The following is a 17,219-nucleotide window of genomic DNA, read 5'->3' on the forward strand; positions in this document are numbered from 1 at the left end:
CGTTTGTGGGCAGAATGAGTAGGATTTTGCCAGGAGGAGATGCACTGTTAGGCTTCCAGGATAGGAAATCATGAGCAAAGGTATAGAGCTAGGATCCTGCAGAGAACCCCAGCACAAGGAAGGGGAGTGCTGCGTGTGTGATGGGGCCGCTTGCACTGGGACAGAGCTTACAAGGGGAGAGTGAGGAGGGAGTATGGCACAAATGGGGAGGCTGTTAAGCAGCTGGGCCTGGGGAGCCATTCAGAGGCTTTGACTTGAAGTGACAGCATCAGAGCTGTGCTTTATTTAGGACCTTAAGGGGTTGGTTGGAGGGAATAGACTGAATTTGTAAAGACAAAAGTTAAGAGTCTGTTGTGGTGGTTCAGGTAGAATAAGAGCCTGAATCAGGCTGGTGGCTGTGGATTGGCAAAAAGGGCAGACATCAGGGAAGGAGGCAAGGTAAAATGCTAGAATCAGCAGGACTGGACTGAGAAGACTGGTGGCTAGAGAAGATGGTATTGTCATTGTCAGAAATAAAGAAGGAACTGGTCAGGCAGTAAGAGGAACCCTTGCTCTGGAGGAAAAGGCTCTAGGTTTGGAATCTGAAGACCTGAACTCATGGCCCTTCCCAGCTCTGAGATCTCCCTAGGTTCTTTTTACCCCACTGTTAATAGGGAACAGTAATGCCTACCTCATAAGATTACAGTGAGAAATAAAATGCTTTATTAACATTGTTAGTGTTTGTGCTGTTTAAAAGAGGGTTGGGGTGGGTGTTGAATTTGGATATCAGACTTCTAGGAGTTATCATCCAGGCAGTTGGAAATTCAGTCTGGAGTTCTGGGCATAGGATGGTGTTAGGAATGAGTGTTTTTATAGTTTTCAAAGTGACAGCTGAAGCCATAGAACAAGATGGCCAAGGGGAAGTTTGGAGAAAACAGAACAGGACCACTGACAGACTACTGGAAAAGACTGGCATTCAGGAGACAGGAGCCGGCGGACAGGGGTGGGGAGGCACATCAGGAGAGGTCAGGTGATGCGCGAGCAGGGCAGGAGGGAAGTGCTTCAAGAGGGAAAGGCAGAGTGGCCAGCAGTATCGAATGCTGTGGGAGTCAAAAAGAGGGCATTAGAGAGTTTAGAAGGCCACTGGTGGGCCAGGCATGATGACTCACGCCTGTAATCCCAGCACTTTGGGAGGCCGAGGTGGGCGGATCACTTGAGGTCAGGAGTTCGAGACCAGCCTGGCCAACATGGTGAAACCCTGTCTCTACTAAAAATACAAAACTTAGCCGGGCATGATGGCGGGCTCCTGTAATCCCAGCTACGTGGGAGGCTGAGGCAGGAGAATCGCTTGAACCCGGGAGGCAAAGGTTGCAGTGAGCAAAGATTGTGCCACTGCACTCCAGCCTGGGTGACAGAGCGAGACTCCATCTCAAAAAAAAAAAAAAAGCCATTGGTGGCATGTGACAGCTGCGGTTTCTTCTGTAGTGGGCAGATTCCCAGTGAGTAGATGGTGGGGTAGTACAGTCAGCATGCGTTGATGACTCTCGAGATGTTTGATGGTGAAAGGAAAAACAGGAGATGGTAGCTTTGCAGATAAGCAGGGGCAAGGGAAAGGGGGTGGTTTTCCTTTCCTTAGTTTAGGAGCTTGTTTGGAGTGGGAGGAGGAGAAGAGACAAGGAGAATACTTGGTGTGGGGGAAGCGAATCACACATGCTGAAGGGGTTAGCCAGCTAGGGAAGGAACAGGGGCGCTTGGAGACAGGACAGCTGGGAAAGGCTGAGGGAGTGATTGTGGAAATTAAATCCAACACCTCACAGAAAGCAGCTGACAGGTTGTCATGTAGTAGGAGCTCAATAACTGTTTCGTCGGTTGGTCCTGCCTTCTGTCTGATTCCCTTCCTTGTCCTGAGCTCAAACTCATTTCTCCAGCTGCTTGCTGGACATATCACCTGAGCCACCTCAGTTAAAAATCTTATCTCTAAAATGTTTCTGAGTTCCTCCCCCATTTTCCTCCATCTTTCTGTCGTCATCATCTCTTGCCTGCATTATTAGAATTACTTCCTAACTGGACTCCCCCTTACTGGTCTCTCACTTGCTGGTGCACACTCGGCACTGCTACCCAGGAGATCTTTTTAACCCACAGCCATCTGATCATGTTACTCCCCTGCCTCAGCCCACGGGTGTCTCACTGCCTGGTGCAGAAGGTGTGTCGCTGCTGTCCGTCTGTTGTGCTGCTTCCACCTCTCATGTGGTCTCCCGCCACTCCATGTCACCCATCCTGCTCCCCAACACACTGAGCTGCTTCCTGGTCCCTGAACGTGCCATGATCTGCCACGCCACGCTTTGTTCCTCTGGCTAGGATGTCCTTCCTCCTTCTGCAGGCCCAGCACTTGTTGACGTAGCTTGGCGTCAGTCCTCTGCAAAGCTGTCCTCGGCTTCCCCAGGCAGTGCTTTATGTTCTGTTCGCACAGTCCTAGAGTGCAGCACTCGAGCTGTATTGCAATTAATTAATTTCCTGTCTGCCTCCCCCACTGGGCTGTGAGCTCACTAGGGGCACCTGTAGTCCTAGTACCCAGCATGAGGCTTGGCATAAAACCTGGGAGAGCCTCAGTGACTGTTATTGAATGAATTAGCGAATGCTCTGCTTGATGGGGAGGTCTGTGGCACTGTCATGTTTTAACTTGGTGTGTGCCCAGGTTTTCTCTCAGGTAGAAAGGACCCCGGGGGTTCCTCTGCAGTGCTGGGGTCACGGGGTGGTGGCCTTTGTTAGGTGGGGTTCCTGGCTGGCTGGTTGGCACGCTGGTTGGTCAGGACTCTCTCTCCTGCTGATGTCTGGGCTCTTGTCACCAGATGGGACTGAGTATGGGCTGAGTGAAGCTGACATGGAGGCCTCCTACGCCACAGTGAAGAGCATGGCGGAACAGATAGAGGCCGATGTTATCCTTCTGCGGGAACGGCAAGAAGCTGGGGGACGCGTGCGTGATTACCTGGTCCGGAAACGAGTAGGAGACAATGACTTCCTGGAGGTCAGGTGAGGAGGTCTCAGGACGGTTTGGGGTCCCCATTCTTTTTTTCTTTTCTTTCTTTCTTTTTTTTTTTTTTTTTATGAGATGGAGTCTCGCTCTGTCGCCCAGTCTGGAGTGCAGTGGCGCAATCTCGGCTCACTGCAACCTCCACCTCCCGGGTTCATGCCATTCTCCTGCCTCAGCCTCCCAAGTAGCTGGGACTACAGGTGCCCACCACCACGCCCGGCTAATTTTTTGTATTTTTAGTAGAGACCAGGTTTCACCATGTTAGCCAGGATGGTCTCGATCTCCTGACCTCGTGATCCGCCCGTCTTGGCCTCCCCAAGTGCTGGGATTACAGGCGTGAGCCACCGCACCCGGCCGGGGTCCCCATTCTTCACGGAGGTTGGTGACTGAGCCTGTGGCACTCGGCATGTCAGCTCCATCCTTTCCCCTCCTGAGGAGCGGAAAGAAGTGTCCGGGTGTCCGGGGACGTGGTGGCTTCTTGCTCTAATTCTGCACTTCCCTGTCCCTTTGGAAGGAGCACAAGAGAGGCCAGCTGTGCATTCTGTGGTCATTCTCTGTGGGTTTGTTTCTTTTCCCTTCAGCCTGTGAGCCTGGAAACCAGGGTCATGGAGAAGAGCCTTTTGTGCCTCTGGTAGCCTTGCGGCTCTTCCTGGCAGCACCCGCAAGCTAGTGGGAGTTAAGGGAGATAGCTGCTGTGGGAGTCTGGACCCTTCTGATGACTCTTTAGCAGCAGCTCCAGGAACCTTCCCACTGTGCTCTTCCTGCTCAAGGAGGAGCTGTGAGCCGGAGGGGATCAGGGCAAGCCTGGACTTGCGGATCCAGTTACTGGGGTTGTGAGTGGTCACTCCACTTCACTCACGCACTAACTCTCACACAGATGTATGGGTTCATCTACATGCAGGGTAGCAGTGGTGGGCAACGTGGATGCTGGCAAAAGCACGCTTCTGGGGGTCCTGACACATGGGGAGCTGGACAATGGCCGAGGTTTTGCCCGCCAGAAACTCTTCCGCCACAAACATGAAATTGAATCTGGTCGCACCAGCAGTGTGGGCAACGACATTCTGGGCTTTGACAGTGAAGGCAATGTAGTGAACAAGCCTGACAGCCATGGCGGCAGCCTGGAGTGGACCAAGATTTGTGAGAAGTCCACTAAAGTCATTACCTTCATCGACTTGGCTGGTCATGAGAAGTACCTGAAAACCACTGTCTTCGGCATGACAGGCCATCTGCCTGACTTCTGCATGCTCATGGTGAGTGGGAGGCGCCCCAAGGAGGAGAGGCTTCAGCAGGGCTGCATGGGTCTGGTTATGTCCAAATCTGAACTGTTCTGAGACTGAGGCCTGTTGGTTTGGGGCTTTAACATCCGGTAAGGCTGGCAAGTTTTGCAGGGGTGCCCAGTCCTCTGAGTAATGGTCTTCTCAAGGCTTGAACCTTGATCTCTCCCATACATTAGGCTAGGGAAGGGATCCTCTTGGTAAAAACCAGGTACCCTTGAAGACCTGTCTTATTTTTTGCAGAGGCATAGAGGAGGGTTTCTCCTGGGGCTTACTTGTTACCTTCAGAAATGTTTTCTGCAGAGGATTGGGCTACTTTGAGGAGGTGACACCAGGTAGGTAGTACCTTCAGAGGGGGAGGCCTGGGGAAGAAATGGAGAAGACAGCCATAGGAGGCACAGGCCACATTCGAGAGGCCCTGAAGGGTGGCCTCCTGGAGCCTGGGAAGAGGATAGGCCAGTGCACAGCCCTTGTTGAGAGGCTCCTGTGTGTCTGGTACTGTGTGAGGTCTGATGATACAGCAATGAATGGGACTGTCCAGAGGCTCCCAAAAAGCTTAGGGTCAAGTGTGATTAAATTTTTAAGTAACTATTCCTGCTAGGAACATTAAAAACAACCAGGCCGGGCGCGGTGGCTCACGCCTGTAATCCCAGCACTTTGGGAGGTCGAGGTGGGTGGATCACGAGGTCAGGAGATCAAGACCGTCCTGGCTAACACGGTGAAACCCCGTCTCTACTAAAAATACAAAAAATTAGCCAGGTGTGGGTGCAGGCGCCTGTAGTCCCAGCTACTCGGGAGGCTGAGGCAGGAGAATGGCCTGAACCCCGGGAGGCGGAGCTTGCAGTGAGCCGAGATCTCGCCACTGCACTCCAGCCTGGGCGACAGAGCAAGACTCCATCTCAAAAAAAAAAAAAAAAAAACCAAAAAAATTTTAAGCAGCTCATCTAATGGATTAACTGAGAAAGAAAGGGAGCAGAGGACTCCGTGTTGGATCCCATTGCTAAGCTTGCCTTTGTGAGCCACTGATCTTCCTCCCTGGACAGACAGTGGGAGTGCCGAGGGGAGTGGCAAGGCCTATAACCTTGTGCACATCTCCACAGCTTTCACAGCAGGAGGGAGCGCGGGAAGGGAGAGAGTCAGAGAGACACATGCCTTGAGTGTTCCCTTGGCAAGGCCTTCCCAAAACCCTTCCCCATTTCTCAATTCCTTCAGCTGCCTGTATTAATAAATGTAGTAAACATAAGCATCTGTTCATAGCAGACTTGATCAAGTTGCTGCACAAACACAGGTTCTCAAGCAAATTCTCCCCAAACTGGAGAGCCGTAAAGAGAGGCAGAGCATGCTGTGTGAACACTCGTAGGCTCTCTGCCTGAGGCTTTTGGGACCTCAGCGTGCCTTCATTTTCCATGTCCTTGAATGTTGCAAAGGGCCATGACCAGCTTCTTGACTGGGCTGAGGAAAGCTGCTTGCCAGGAAGGGATCTTAGCAGAAGATCCAGAGGGCGTATTTGGGGAAGTTGTTGGGTTAATATTAAGAAGGGTACAGAAACTGAGAATAAGCATTTTTCCAGCTGAGCTACAGTGAGTAAGACCAATTAATGGAAATGTCTTCACCCTGGACAAAATGTTACATATGTATTATCTGACTTTTTGGTTGTGATCCAAATATTAACATTTCTGCAGAAAACAATGAGATATTTCATTATAGTCCCATGGCATTCAACTTCTAGGAAAAAATATTTAAAATATATAGAAAACAGAGCCGTAGAGCACTCTCTTCTCCAGGTTGGGAAGAGCAAAAACAAATCTGTCTTGGGTTGGAATGGTGGCTAAAGGACATGGGAAGACATAGGGAAGACTGTGGAGGTGTCCTGGTGGAGGGAGGGGGATGTGCCAGCTGGGGTGACTCATCTGGGAGCCATGGAAACCCAGTGGGCATCTCCATGACACACTGGAATGGATAGGGCGCTGTGTAAACACATCATGGCAGTTTTTCTTTCAGATTTTCTTTTTTTTTTTTTTTTTTTTGAGACGGAGTCTTGCTCTGTAGCCCAGGCTGGAGTGCAGTGGCCGGATCTCAGCTCACTGCAAGCTCCGCCTCCCGGGTTCACGCCATTCTCCGGCCTCAGCCTCCCGAGTAGCTGGGACTACAGGCGCCTGCCACCTCGCCCGGCTAGTTTTTTGTATTTCTTAGTAGAGACGGGGTTTCACCGTGTTAGCCAGGATGGTCTCGATCTCCTGACCTCGTGATCCGCCCGTCTCGGCCTCCCAAAGTGCTGGGATTACAGGCTTGAGCCACCGCGCCCGGCCCAGATTTTCTTCTAGTTTAGTATGGTACAAAATAGTGAAAAGTTTCCTCCCAGAGGCAACCAGGATTTCCAGTTTCTTGTGTACCTGCCGGAGATAATTTTGTACTCAGACTAGCAAATTTGCATATATACTCTCCCTCCAATTTTAAACCTTCAGAAAAGGTCAAAGAATAGTATAACGAATACCATAAACCCACCACTTAGATTCAGCAATCATTAACATTTTGCCATATTTATATGTATAATATATATATGGTGGGTACATATGTGTTTATATGTTTTTTATTTACTTAATTTTTTTTTTTGAGATGGAGTCTTGCTCTGTCGCCCAGGCTGGAGTGCAATTGTGCGATATCAGCTCACTTCAGCCTCTGCCTCTTGGGTTCAAGTGATTCTCCTGCCTCAGCCTCCTGAGTAGCTGGGATTACAGGCACGCGCCACCACACCCAGCTAATTTTTAGTATTTTTAGTAGAGACAAGGTTTCACCGTGTTGACCAGGCTGGTCTGGAACTCCTGACCTCCAGCAATCTGCCCACCTCGGCCTCCCAAAGTGCTGGGATTAGAGGCATGAGCCACCGCACCCAGCCCGATTTACTATTTTTTAAAGAGACAAAGCCTCACTCTGTCACCCAGGCTAGAGTGCGGTAGTGCGACTATAGTTCACTAGAAGCTTTCAAACTCCTGGGCTCAAGGGATCCTCCCATCTCAGCCTCTCAAGTACCTAGGACTATAGGCGTGCACAACCACGCCTGGCTAATACTAATTTTTTTAGAGACGAGATCTTGCCATGTTGCCCAGGCTGGTCTCAAAACTCTTGACTTGAAGTAATCCTCCCACCTTGGTGCCTCCCACAGTGCTGGGATTACAGGTGTGAGCCACCCTGCCCAGCCAAGTATATATGTTTAGTTTTTTGGTTTTTGTTTTTTTTTTTCTGAATCACTTGAAAATAGTGGAAATGTCTTCACCCCGGACAAAGTCACAATGTAGACATTGTGACTTTTCACTCCCAAACACTTCAGCATACAGCTCCTAAAAGTAACGCCTGTCTCCTACTGTTTTTACAATCAAGAAAATGAAGAATAGTTACCTAATATCCTCAAATATCTAGTCTGTATTTATATTATTTCAGATGTTTCCCAAATATCTTTCAGCTGCTTTTTTTAAGCCATGAATCAGTCACCACTTATCCCCTACCGCCTTTTATTTTCTTTGAGATGGAGTCTTGCTCTGTTGCCCAGGCTGGAGTGCCGTGGCACAATCGTGGCTCACTGCAACCTCTGCCTCCTGAGTTTAAGCGATTCTCCTGCCTCAGCCTCCTGAGTAGCTGGGATTACAGGCACCCGCCACCATATGCAGCTAATTTTTTTTTATTATTATTTTTAGTAGAGAAGGGGTTTCAGCATGTTGGCCAAGCTGGTCTCGAATTCCTGATCTCAGGTGATCCACCCGCCTTGGCCTCCCAAAGTGCAGGGATTACAGGCATGAGCCACCATGTCCAGCTGACCACTCACCTCTTTTTATGATAGCATTCTATATACAACTTACTTTTTTTTCCCCCTGTTAAAAGCATATTTTGGAGATTAGTTCATATCAGTAGATAAGAATTTTTTCCTTCTTTTGTACAGCACATTTCATACATGTGCCCTGATTTATGTAACTAGTCATTATGGTGATATTTGGAAACATTTGTTGTTACTGGAAGGATAGTAACAGTAATAATAGGTGCAGTTGCTTAAACACGTAGTTCATGCTAGTTGTATGCTGGACCCTTCATGTGTGTTGTGACATTTAAACATCAAGTGACCCTCTGAAGTGGATATTGTTATCCCCATTTTATAGATGGGGAAACTGAGGGCCAGTGATGTTAAGTTGAATCCATTTGTTGTTGTTGTTGTTTATGAGACACAGTCTTGCTCTGTTACCCAGGCTAGAGTGCAGTAGCTCGATCATGGCTCACTGCAGCCACAACCTCCCAGGCTCAAGTGATCCTCCCACCTCGCCTCCCAAGTAGCTGAGACTACAGCGTATGCTGCCATACCCAGCTAATTTTTCTTTTTGTTTTTGCCGGGGGGGAAACGAGTTTCACTCTTGTTGCCGAGGCTGGAGTGCAATGGCGTGATCTCAACTCACCGCAACCTCCACCTCCCAGGTTCAAGCGATTTTCCTGCCTCAGCCTCCTGAGTAGCTGGGATTACAGGCATGTGCCACCATACCTGGCTAATTTTGTATTTTAGTAGAGACAGGGTTTCTCTCATGTTGTTCAGGCTGGTCGTGAACTCCCGACCTCAGGTGATACGCCTGCCTTGACCTCCCAAAGTGCTAGGGTTATAGGAGTAATCCTCTGTGCCCGGCCTTAATTTTTGTATTTTTTTGTAGAGACGGGGTCTTACCAGGTTGTCCAGCCTGGTCTCAAACTCCTGACCTCAAGTGATCTGCCTGCCTTGGCCTCCTAAAGTGCTAGGTTTACAGGCGTGAGCCACCGCTCCTGGCCTGGATTCACTTTGATGGCTCAAGACAGTTGTTTCCCTGACTGGGTTTATCTTTTTTATTGTTTGCAAGTCTCCTCCGATTTTGACACCCCACATCGTTGAGTCAGGGGTTAAAGTGATTTTTGCCCAGCCCAGCTTTCATCCACATCTGCCTTTGAGCCCCTGTGTCCACCCAGCAGCAATCTCTTTCTCTCTCGTCCTGATAATTCCTTTCTGTGTTGGGGCAGGTGGGCAGCAATGCCGGCATTGTGGGGATGACCAAAGAACACCTGGGCTTGGCACTGGCACTCAATGTACCTGTCTTTGTGGTAGTCACCAAGATTGACATGTGTCCTGCCAACATCCTGCAAGGTAAGCGAAGCCTCCAGCTAGCAGCAGCCGCTCTGATTAGTGCTGTCAGCTATGTGCCTCCAGGTGGTCTGCTACCACGGCTTTAGCCCAGAAACTTCTTTTCTTTTTTATTTTTATTTATTTTTTTTATTTTACAATATGTTTATTTTTTTATGTGCTCTACATTGAACACTTCAGCAAAGAAAATAATTATAATAATTTCAAAATGCAATCCCTGGATCCAATAAATATTCTTTATAATCATGACACTAATCAATATCTAGAAATATATGTAGACAAAGTTAACTAATGAATAAAATAAATAAAATGACTACGTAAACTACAAATTTCAGGCATGAGGGATCATGTATGATCAGTTAAGTCACTCTGCCACTTTTTAAAATAATACGATTCACATTTGCTCCAATCACATAAACGTTCATTTCAGGAGTTACATTTGACTGCTGATAACAACTGAAAGCTGTGATCTTTGTTAGCTTAAAAGAAAATTCAGTTTAATACAAACACATTCAAGATGAAAACTTGAGGACCCTTGATCAGAAGCTTTCAATGTGTGTTGCTCTACTTTGTTGTAGGCAAGATTCAAGTAAGGCTAAGACAGAAGAGTGTTTCCATTGAAGACATGATCTAAGAATTGCCTTCTACAGAGGTGAATTATGTTCTGTAGAAACTAGCTAGCTAGCCACCAAGACGTTACCAATAAAGGATTCCTTGTACTAGCAACTAACCATGCTTAAAAGGCCCTACCCAGTATTACAAAAATAAAACATTTAGAGTAATATTTATAAATACAAACACAATTGGTTCCTTGCCTTCTACAGATAGTCATCTATAAAATGATAAAAGGTTTCAACTGTGGTTCTTCTCTGGGGTGAGAAGGTGCAGATACATATGGGTGATCTACCGATTTACCTTCTGAAAGTACTCTTTGGAAGCAGCTGGATTTGGCTTGATTGCAGGAGAATCCGGTGTCCAGTTTGCTGGGCAGACTTCTCCATGGGTTTCTACATACTGGAACGCCTTCACCAAGCAGAGGGTCTCTTCCACGCTTCGGCCCACTGGGAGATCATTGATGCTCAAGTGCTTGATGACTCCATTGGGGTCAGTTATGAAGAGACCTCTTAGTGCAAGACCAGGACCTTCTAACAGCACACCGTAGTCTCAGGAAGTTTGCTTAGATCTGACAAGAGTGGGATGTGCATGTGGCCCAAACCACCATTCTTTCTTGGTGTATTTATCCAGGCAACTAAAGAGGGAATCCACTGAGACCACAACAACTTCACAGTTCACATCGTGAAATTCCTTAGCTTTGTCACTAAAAGCAACAATTTCTGTAGGAAACATGAAGGTGAAATCCAAAGGATAGAAGAAGAGCACCAAATATTTCCCCTTAAAGTCATCAAGGCTTAGGTCTTTGAACTCTCTATTGACAATGGCTGTACCCTTAAATAGGGTGCATGCTGGGCGACAGCAGGTGCATGTTATGAGGAGCTGGTGCTAAAGAATTTTGCTTGACCAGAACCGGACCATAATATGTTTGTCAAGCTCATTCTTCCCAGAAGCAGCAGGGCTGCAGTGGCAGAAATGCCCCCAAGGAATGGCACTCACATGTCGGAGCAGCCTTCCCACAGCAGCTGCCATCTTCAGTGCATGCAGGCGAAACTTGCTTTGTCTTGTACTTAGATCTTGGCCTGAATTTCCATCAGCCCAGAATCTTCTGCTACTTCCTCCCCTATAGTTCTTGGTCTGAGCACAGCCTAGAATTATCCTCTTCCTTGTTCCTTCTGGTTCCAAATGCAGAAATTTTGAGCTCCTGAATCTGGCATCTCTTTTCAGGTGACCTCAGGCAGAAGGAGTTGGGCTCTACCAGCTAAGCTGGATATATATGGGGAAGTTTGGACAGAGGGTCTGATTACCTTTTACCACCAAAGCTTTGACACAGGGTTGCAGGACTAGGCCTTCGTGCCTTTTTCCCTCACTGCTAAAGATTGTAGAAAAGTATCCTTTTGGGAGGCCTCATAATAAGGTCTCTGTAGACTTCTAAATGTCTAAGAGATCCTTTTTGTTGGATGAGATTTTTTTTTCCAGGAAATAGTGCATTCTGAGAACTGAAGTGTGAACTGAATTGTTTTTCTTGGGGACCCTCAAGTCACATGCTTACAGGAGGCAGGTCGTCCAGACATAAGAGAAATCTGCCAGGTTTCAGACGCAGAACCCTAGAAAAGGGGCCCCATCTATGCTTTTCTTACTCTAGCAGCACCCAAAGTTTTCATCCTCGTTTTTGCTTCTCCAGGCATTGTGGCATTTAATACTGGTCCATCTATCTGTGTCTGTCTCCTGCTTGCATCAGTAATGGGTGGACCCATCTTGCTCTGGAAGCCTGGCCAAAGAGAAGGTTGTGTCCCCCTAATTCTGTTCCATTTCACCCTTTAAGAAACCCTGAAGCTGTTACAGCGCCTGCTGAAGTCACCAGGCTGCCGGAAGATCCCCGTGCTGGTGCAGAGCAAGGATGATGTGATTGTCACAGCCTCCAACTTCAGCTCCGAAAGGTAACGGGTAGGGAGCGCACACTTCAGACAGGCACCCTTGCAGGCAGGACCACAGTGAGTGATGGGCCTGGAGTGGCTGTCAGCTTGGGCATGAGGTCTCGTGAAAACACCACATCAACACCTGTTCCTATTCAGAGATCGGAAGAAATAGATGCTTCCGATCTTAGCCCAGGGTCTCCCAAGCCAGCATTGTTGCCCAGGGGCAATATCATGTAACCCAGATTGTGAGGTGCTGGCATTCCTGAGGTTGGCATCCCGGCTGAGACTTCAGTGTCCTTATCTGTGAAATGGGAATAACATTCCCTTCCCTGTAGGGCTCCTGTGAATGTTAGAAATGAATCATTAGAGCACTTAATGCCCTGCCTGGCTGATGGATGGTAAATATGCAGCCATTTTTGTAACTCAGTTTTTTATACTGTTGTTCCTCAAAAGCTCACTAATCATAGATAAGTTTTGGCATTTACTCATTAATGTGTTCTTTCATTCCATAAATATTTACTGGATGTTTGTTCTGCCAGACTCTTCATCTAGACGTTGAGGATTCAGAGTTGAATTGAACACAATCCTTGTCCTCAAGGGGTTCAGCTCCTTGGTTAGAGATGCTGTCTCGATAATGGTGAACTCTACCAATTTTGCCTCTTCGCCCAGAGCTTGGTCTATAGTGCCAGGCCCAGAGCAGCCTGGCTTTTTGCCTGTGCCTCTACCCTGATGTGGTCTTCAGTACCATCAGTTGGCCAGCAGAGGGGGCACGTTTCAGACAGCCCCATTTGAGCGTGTTGATACTGTCCAGTGCCTATTCTGTGCAGACACTATTCTAGGAGCTGTGGGGAATGTATAATTCCTGATCTCAAGGATTTTAATTCATTCACCCTGAGTAGGAGCGATAGAGACCATTTACAGGACTCTGATGAAAAATCAGAGGCAGTCATGTGTAACAGAGAAAAAGCTCTCCAGGAACTCAGAGGAGTCAAGAGTGTCCACCCAGGAAGGCTTTCACGGAAGAAGTGGTATTTGAGATGAGCTCTGAAGGGTGAGAGGGCCTGGTAGTTGCGTAAAAGGGAAGGAATTCAGGAAGGAAGGTCAGAGTGAGCAAATCCACAAGGGCAGAAAAGTGCCAAGGTTTTAGGAGAAGGGAAAGTTCTCTGGTGTGGCTGGAATATAGGAATTTGCGAGAAGTGAATCTGCAGAGATGGCTACAAGCCCAAGCAAAGGGCTGTGTGTGTTGGGAGAGGGATTTGGAGTGTCTTCTCTGCAGCGGAAAGGCGGTTAAGGATTTTAAGCAAGCATGCGTGTGCTTGAGGAAGAAGCAGTCATGAGGTTCTAAACTAGGGCAGTGGTGGAGGACAGAGAGGAGAGGACAGGTGTCAGAGACAGAACTGAGTGAGAGAAGAAGGCCTCAGAGCAGGGCTAGCCAGGAACTTGCTAGGTAGGGCAGAGAGGTCAAGCCCTCGGAAGAGGGAGAGGTGGAGTCATGAATAGCAGCATCTGCTCCTCGAGCCCTGTTGCTGCCCCTGCCCTGTGTCAGAGCAGAGCTAGCCTCCTAAGCGCCTCTCTCCTTTCTTCCTTCCTCTCCTCCCTCTGCTTAGGATGTGCCCGATATTCCAGATCTCCAATGTTACAGGCGAGAACCTAGATCTGCTGAAGATGTTCCTCAACCTCCTCTCCCCCCGCACCAGCTACAGGGAGGAGGAGCCTGCTGAGTTTCAGATTGATGACACCTACTCCGTCCCGGTGGGTGGCTCTGGGCGGGTGGCTGGGTAGGCATTTCCTACAGTGGCATCAGGGGGTGGGTCTGTGCTGGGGATGCACTTATGAGGCCAGGGTCTTCTCCTTGGCAGGGTGTGGGGACAGTGGTGTCGGGGACAACACTGAGAGGCCTGATCAAGCTGAATGACACACTGCTGCTGGGCCCAGACCCCCTGGGTAACTTCCTGTCCATTGCTGTCAAATCCATCCATCGCAAGCGCATGCCTGTCAAGGAGGTGCGGGGTGGCCAGACAGCATCCTTTGCGCTGAAGAAGGTGAGTAGCGATGATACTGAACACTCCCCTCAGACTCCATCATGCTAGGCTCTGGGCCAGATGCCTTACTTACCCACTCCAGTCCTCATGGCTGCTCTGCAAGATCGGGATTACTGCCCTCATTTTTACAGATGAGGAAACTGAGGCTCATAGCCCAGGGACTTGCTCAAGACCCACAGCTTATAAGTGCTAGAGTGAGGAATGCCTGCCTTGTCTGCTCTGTTCCTCCCTCTGGTGCCTGAGCAGGGTGGCCTGAGTTCAGTGGTGAGGTCAGATAGAAGTATCCTTGCTGTGGCCGGGCGCGGTGGCTCACGCCTGTAATCCCAGCACTTTGGGAGGCCGAGACGGGCGGATCACGAGGTCAGGAGATCAAGACCATCCTGGCTAACACAGTGAAACCCCGTCTCTACTAAAAAAATACAAAAAACTAGCCGGGCGAGGTGGCGGGCGCCTGTAGTCCCAGCTATTCGGGAGGCTGAGGCGGGAGAATGGCGTAAACCCGGGAGGCGGAGCTTGCAGTGAGCTGAGATCCGGCCACTGCACTCCAGCCTGGGCGACAGAGCAAGACTCCGTCTCAAAAAAAAAAAAAAAAAAAAAGAAGTATCCTTGCTGTGCAAGGATCCTTCTACATAGGGCCATTGGGATCTGTGCCAAATCCTCTTCCCATTCAGCCTTCTATCTCCTGGGGTTTGGGGTGGGTTCTAGTTCTGGGGTCACCTACCTTTAGCCACCAACCAAATTAACCAGGAAAAGTAGGACTTTCTTCCCCACAGTGGTCAGGTCATGCTCACCTGTTCCTTCCCCGTGAATGCTTGCCTGCCTTTGCTTCCTCATTCGTCCTTCATGGCCCAGCAGCTGAAGTGCTGATTCCCGCATGAAGCCTTCCTGAACCCCAGTAGTAGTGTTGAGTCTTCCCATGGAGCACTGAGGCTGCTCGTGCTGTCCACCCTAGAAGACCTGTGGTCCAGGTGGTGAGGAAACCAGGCAGAGTTGGGGTGGTCCCTATCCCTAGAAAGACTCTTGGTCCCTGGGACCAGGGGTGAAATCAGAAGGCATCATTGTCCCTGAGGGCTGGGGCTCCCTCTTTCTTTCAGATCAAGCGCTCGTCCATCCGGAAGGGCATGGTGATGGTTTCCCCACGTTTGAATCCCCAAGCCTCCTGGGAGTTTGAGGCCGAGATTCTCGTCCTCCACCACCCCACCACAATTAGCCCGCGCTACCAGGCCATGGGTAGGTGTCTAAGGCCCTGCCAGCCCAGGAGGCCCTCGTGCTAGCTCCCCTCAGAAGGTGCTCCAGCAACCCAGGCCCCCTAGTTCCAGCTGCAGCTGGGCGGTGGGTCTCCTTCCTGTTTAGTGATGCCGTTCCTTCTGTTCCACCCATGAGCCACAGTGTTGATTCCTTCCCACAAACACTGAGGGCTGGGCTCTGAGGCCCAGACCTGTCCTCAGGGACCTCACATGCATTCCTTCAGCAAGGTCTGCTGAATGCTGCTGGGTGCCCAGCGGTGTTGCTAAGGTGCCGGGAACAAAGATGAGGTAGATGGGCAAGGATCCTTCCCCGCAGAAGCCCACAGTCCAGTGAGGAGGCGCATGTGCAGAGTGTGCTGTAATCCCAGGAACTCGGACCCTTGTCTGCACAGGGCCTGGGGGTGGGGGATGATGGGTGGGCATTAGCTGGAGGAAAATGTGGGAGATGGTAAGGCAGGATCAGAGCCAAGAGCAGGCTTCACGGGGGTCTGTAGCCCCAGAGATAAGCCCCCACCCCTCCACAGCTTAAGCGTATTTCATGCTTTCACTCACTGCCTCCCTTGTCCTGAAGCCACCAGGTGGCTCCAGCCTATCCTGACCTCTGGCTCCCTTGACAGTGCACTGTGGGAGCATCAGGCAGACAGCCACCATTCTGAGCATGGACAAGGACTGTCTGCGCACTGGGGACAAGGCCACTGTACATTTCCGCTTCATCAAGACCCCTGAGTACCTGCACATAGACCAGCGGCTGGTGTTCCGGGAAGGCCGCACCAAGGCTGTCGGCACCATCACCAAGGTATGGCCAGGGCAGACCTTGCCTGCCTCCAGGAAGCACTCGGGCCACCCTGATCACAGGGCAGAGGTTTAGTCATTGCCATGGGAGAGCTGGACCCACTGAGGTATAGCCTTGGTGCCATCTCTCTACTCCCTTAGAGGTATCCCATGGCCTCCTGTCTTGGGCAGTGGTGGTGACCATGGAGAGGAGAAGGTAGGGTTGGGGTATGGTTTTCCATAGAAAACTGGTGACGGAAAGTCTGGGCCCAGCCAGGCTCAGCCTCCAAGGTGCTATCACAGGTTCCTGTGGCCTCGCTGGGGCCATGCCTAAGGTCTCCTCTCAGAGCAGAGGTCTGGTTGGAGTGAGTGCAGGGGGTTATGGGCCTCAGTTCTCTTGGGGCTTAAGCTGTTTGTGTGTCCTGGACACTTGCCCACTGCAGACCTTACCCTGGGTCTTGGAGGGGCATTTGGTAGAGGGGTTTGACCCCTGCTCCGTACAAAGGAGGTACTGGCCCCAGCCTCTCTGAGATCTTGGAATCAGTCTTTGGCTGACCTTGCCTCTAGAAAAGGCAAGGCATGGTCACCCTGGGGCTACAGATGTCCTCGAAGACCTGCATGCTCCTGGGACTGCTGAGTTTGGCCAAGCCTGCAGCAAACATTGTAATGTCCTCTGGGACTCACTGGGCTTCTTTTGTGCTTTGTATGAGAGAGAACTTGGGCCACAAGGGAAGATTGCAAGTCAGTCAGTTCTGGCTGACAGCTTTCAAGATTTCTGATAGCCAAACTTCAAATGTTTCCAGCTGATGAGACATTGACTTGGTCTCTTTGGGAGGCCTGGAGTTAACACTTGCCCTAGACTTTTGTTATGGGAGCAGCAGCAGGGTCCTGGGGCTGGAGCTGCAGCTCACGCTCTGAGGAGTCTCCACCAGCTTAGCAACGAGAGCCCGGAGCTCCACTTGCCAGGTTCTGTGCAGGCTCTGGGCTCTGGGGCCTGGACTGAGTGGGAGGTGGGAGCAAGGTTCACCGATTTCCCTGTAGGAACAACAGCTGTAGCAGAGAAGAGGATGGAGCCTTTCTGGGCTGGGCAGAGGCAGGAAGTGAGGCATGAGCCCAGGGCCATAGCAGTCCTGGGCTACTGAGCGGGGATGAGAATGCCTCTTCATCCCCACTGCCTCCTGTCATGTCCTTCCTGCCA

General features: G+C 50.0%; 1 protein-coding gene and 1 pseudogene across 5 annotated transcripts in view; one reads left to right on the top strand and one right to left on the bottom strand.

The window, feature by feature from the left end:
* The window catches only part of LOC105464438 (GTP binding protein 1), a 28,651-nt gene that overhangs the window by 8,575 nt on the left and 2,857 nt on the right, over nucleotides 1-17,219 (top strand). For all 5 annotated transcript variants that reach the window (XM_011712344.3, XM_011712349.3, XM_011712350.3 and 2 more), the window contains 8 exons: nucleotides 2,829-3,009; nucleotides 3,912-4,260; nucleotides 9,310-9,433; nucleotides 11,868-11,982; nucleotides 13,569-13,713; nucleotides 13,821-14,003; nucleotides 15,098-15,233; nucleotides 15,868-16,046. In XM_011712344.3, the coding sequence (XP_011710646.1) occupies nucleotides 2,829-3,009; nucleotides 3,912-4,260; nucleotides 9,310-9,433; nucleotides 11,868-11,982; nucleotides 13,569-13,713; nucleotides 13,821-14,003; nucleotides 15,098-15,233; nucleotides 15,868-16,046 (1,412 nt within the window). The remainder of the gene's footprint in view (nucleotides 1-2,828; nucleotides 3,010-3,911; nucleotides 4,261-9,309; nucleotides 9,434-11,867; nucleotides 11,983-13,568; nucleotides 13,714-13,820; nucleotides 14,004-15,097; nucleotides 15,234-15,867; nucleotides 16,047-17,219) is intronic.
* On the bottom strand, nucleotides 9,911-11,833 carry LOC105464437 (thioredoxin-dependent peroxide reductase, mitochondrial pseudogene; annotated as a pseudogene).

The sequence above is a fragment of the Macaca nemestrina genome, chromosome 15, assembly GCF_043159975.1.
Source record: "Macaca nemestrina isolate mMacNem1 chromosome 15, mMacNem.hap1, whole genome shotgun sequence".
In the NCBI taxonomy this organism is placed as follows: domain Eukaryota; kingdom Metazoa; phylum Chordata; class Mammalia; order Primates; family Cercopithecidae; genus Macaca; species Macaca nemestrina.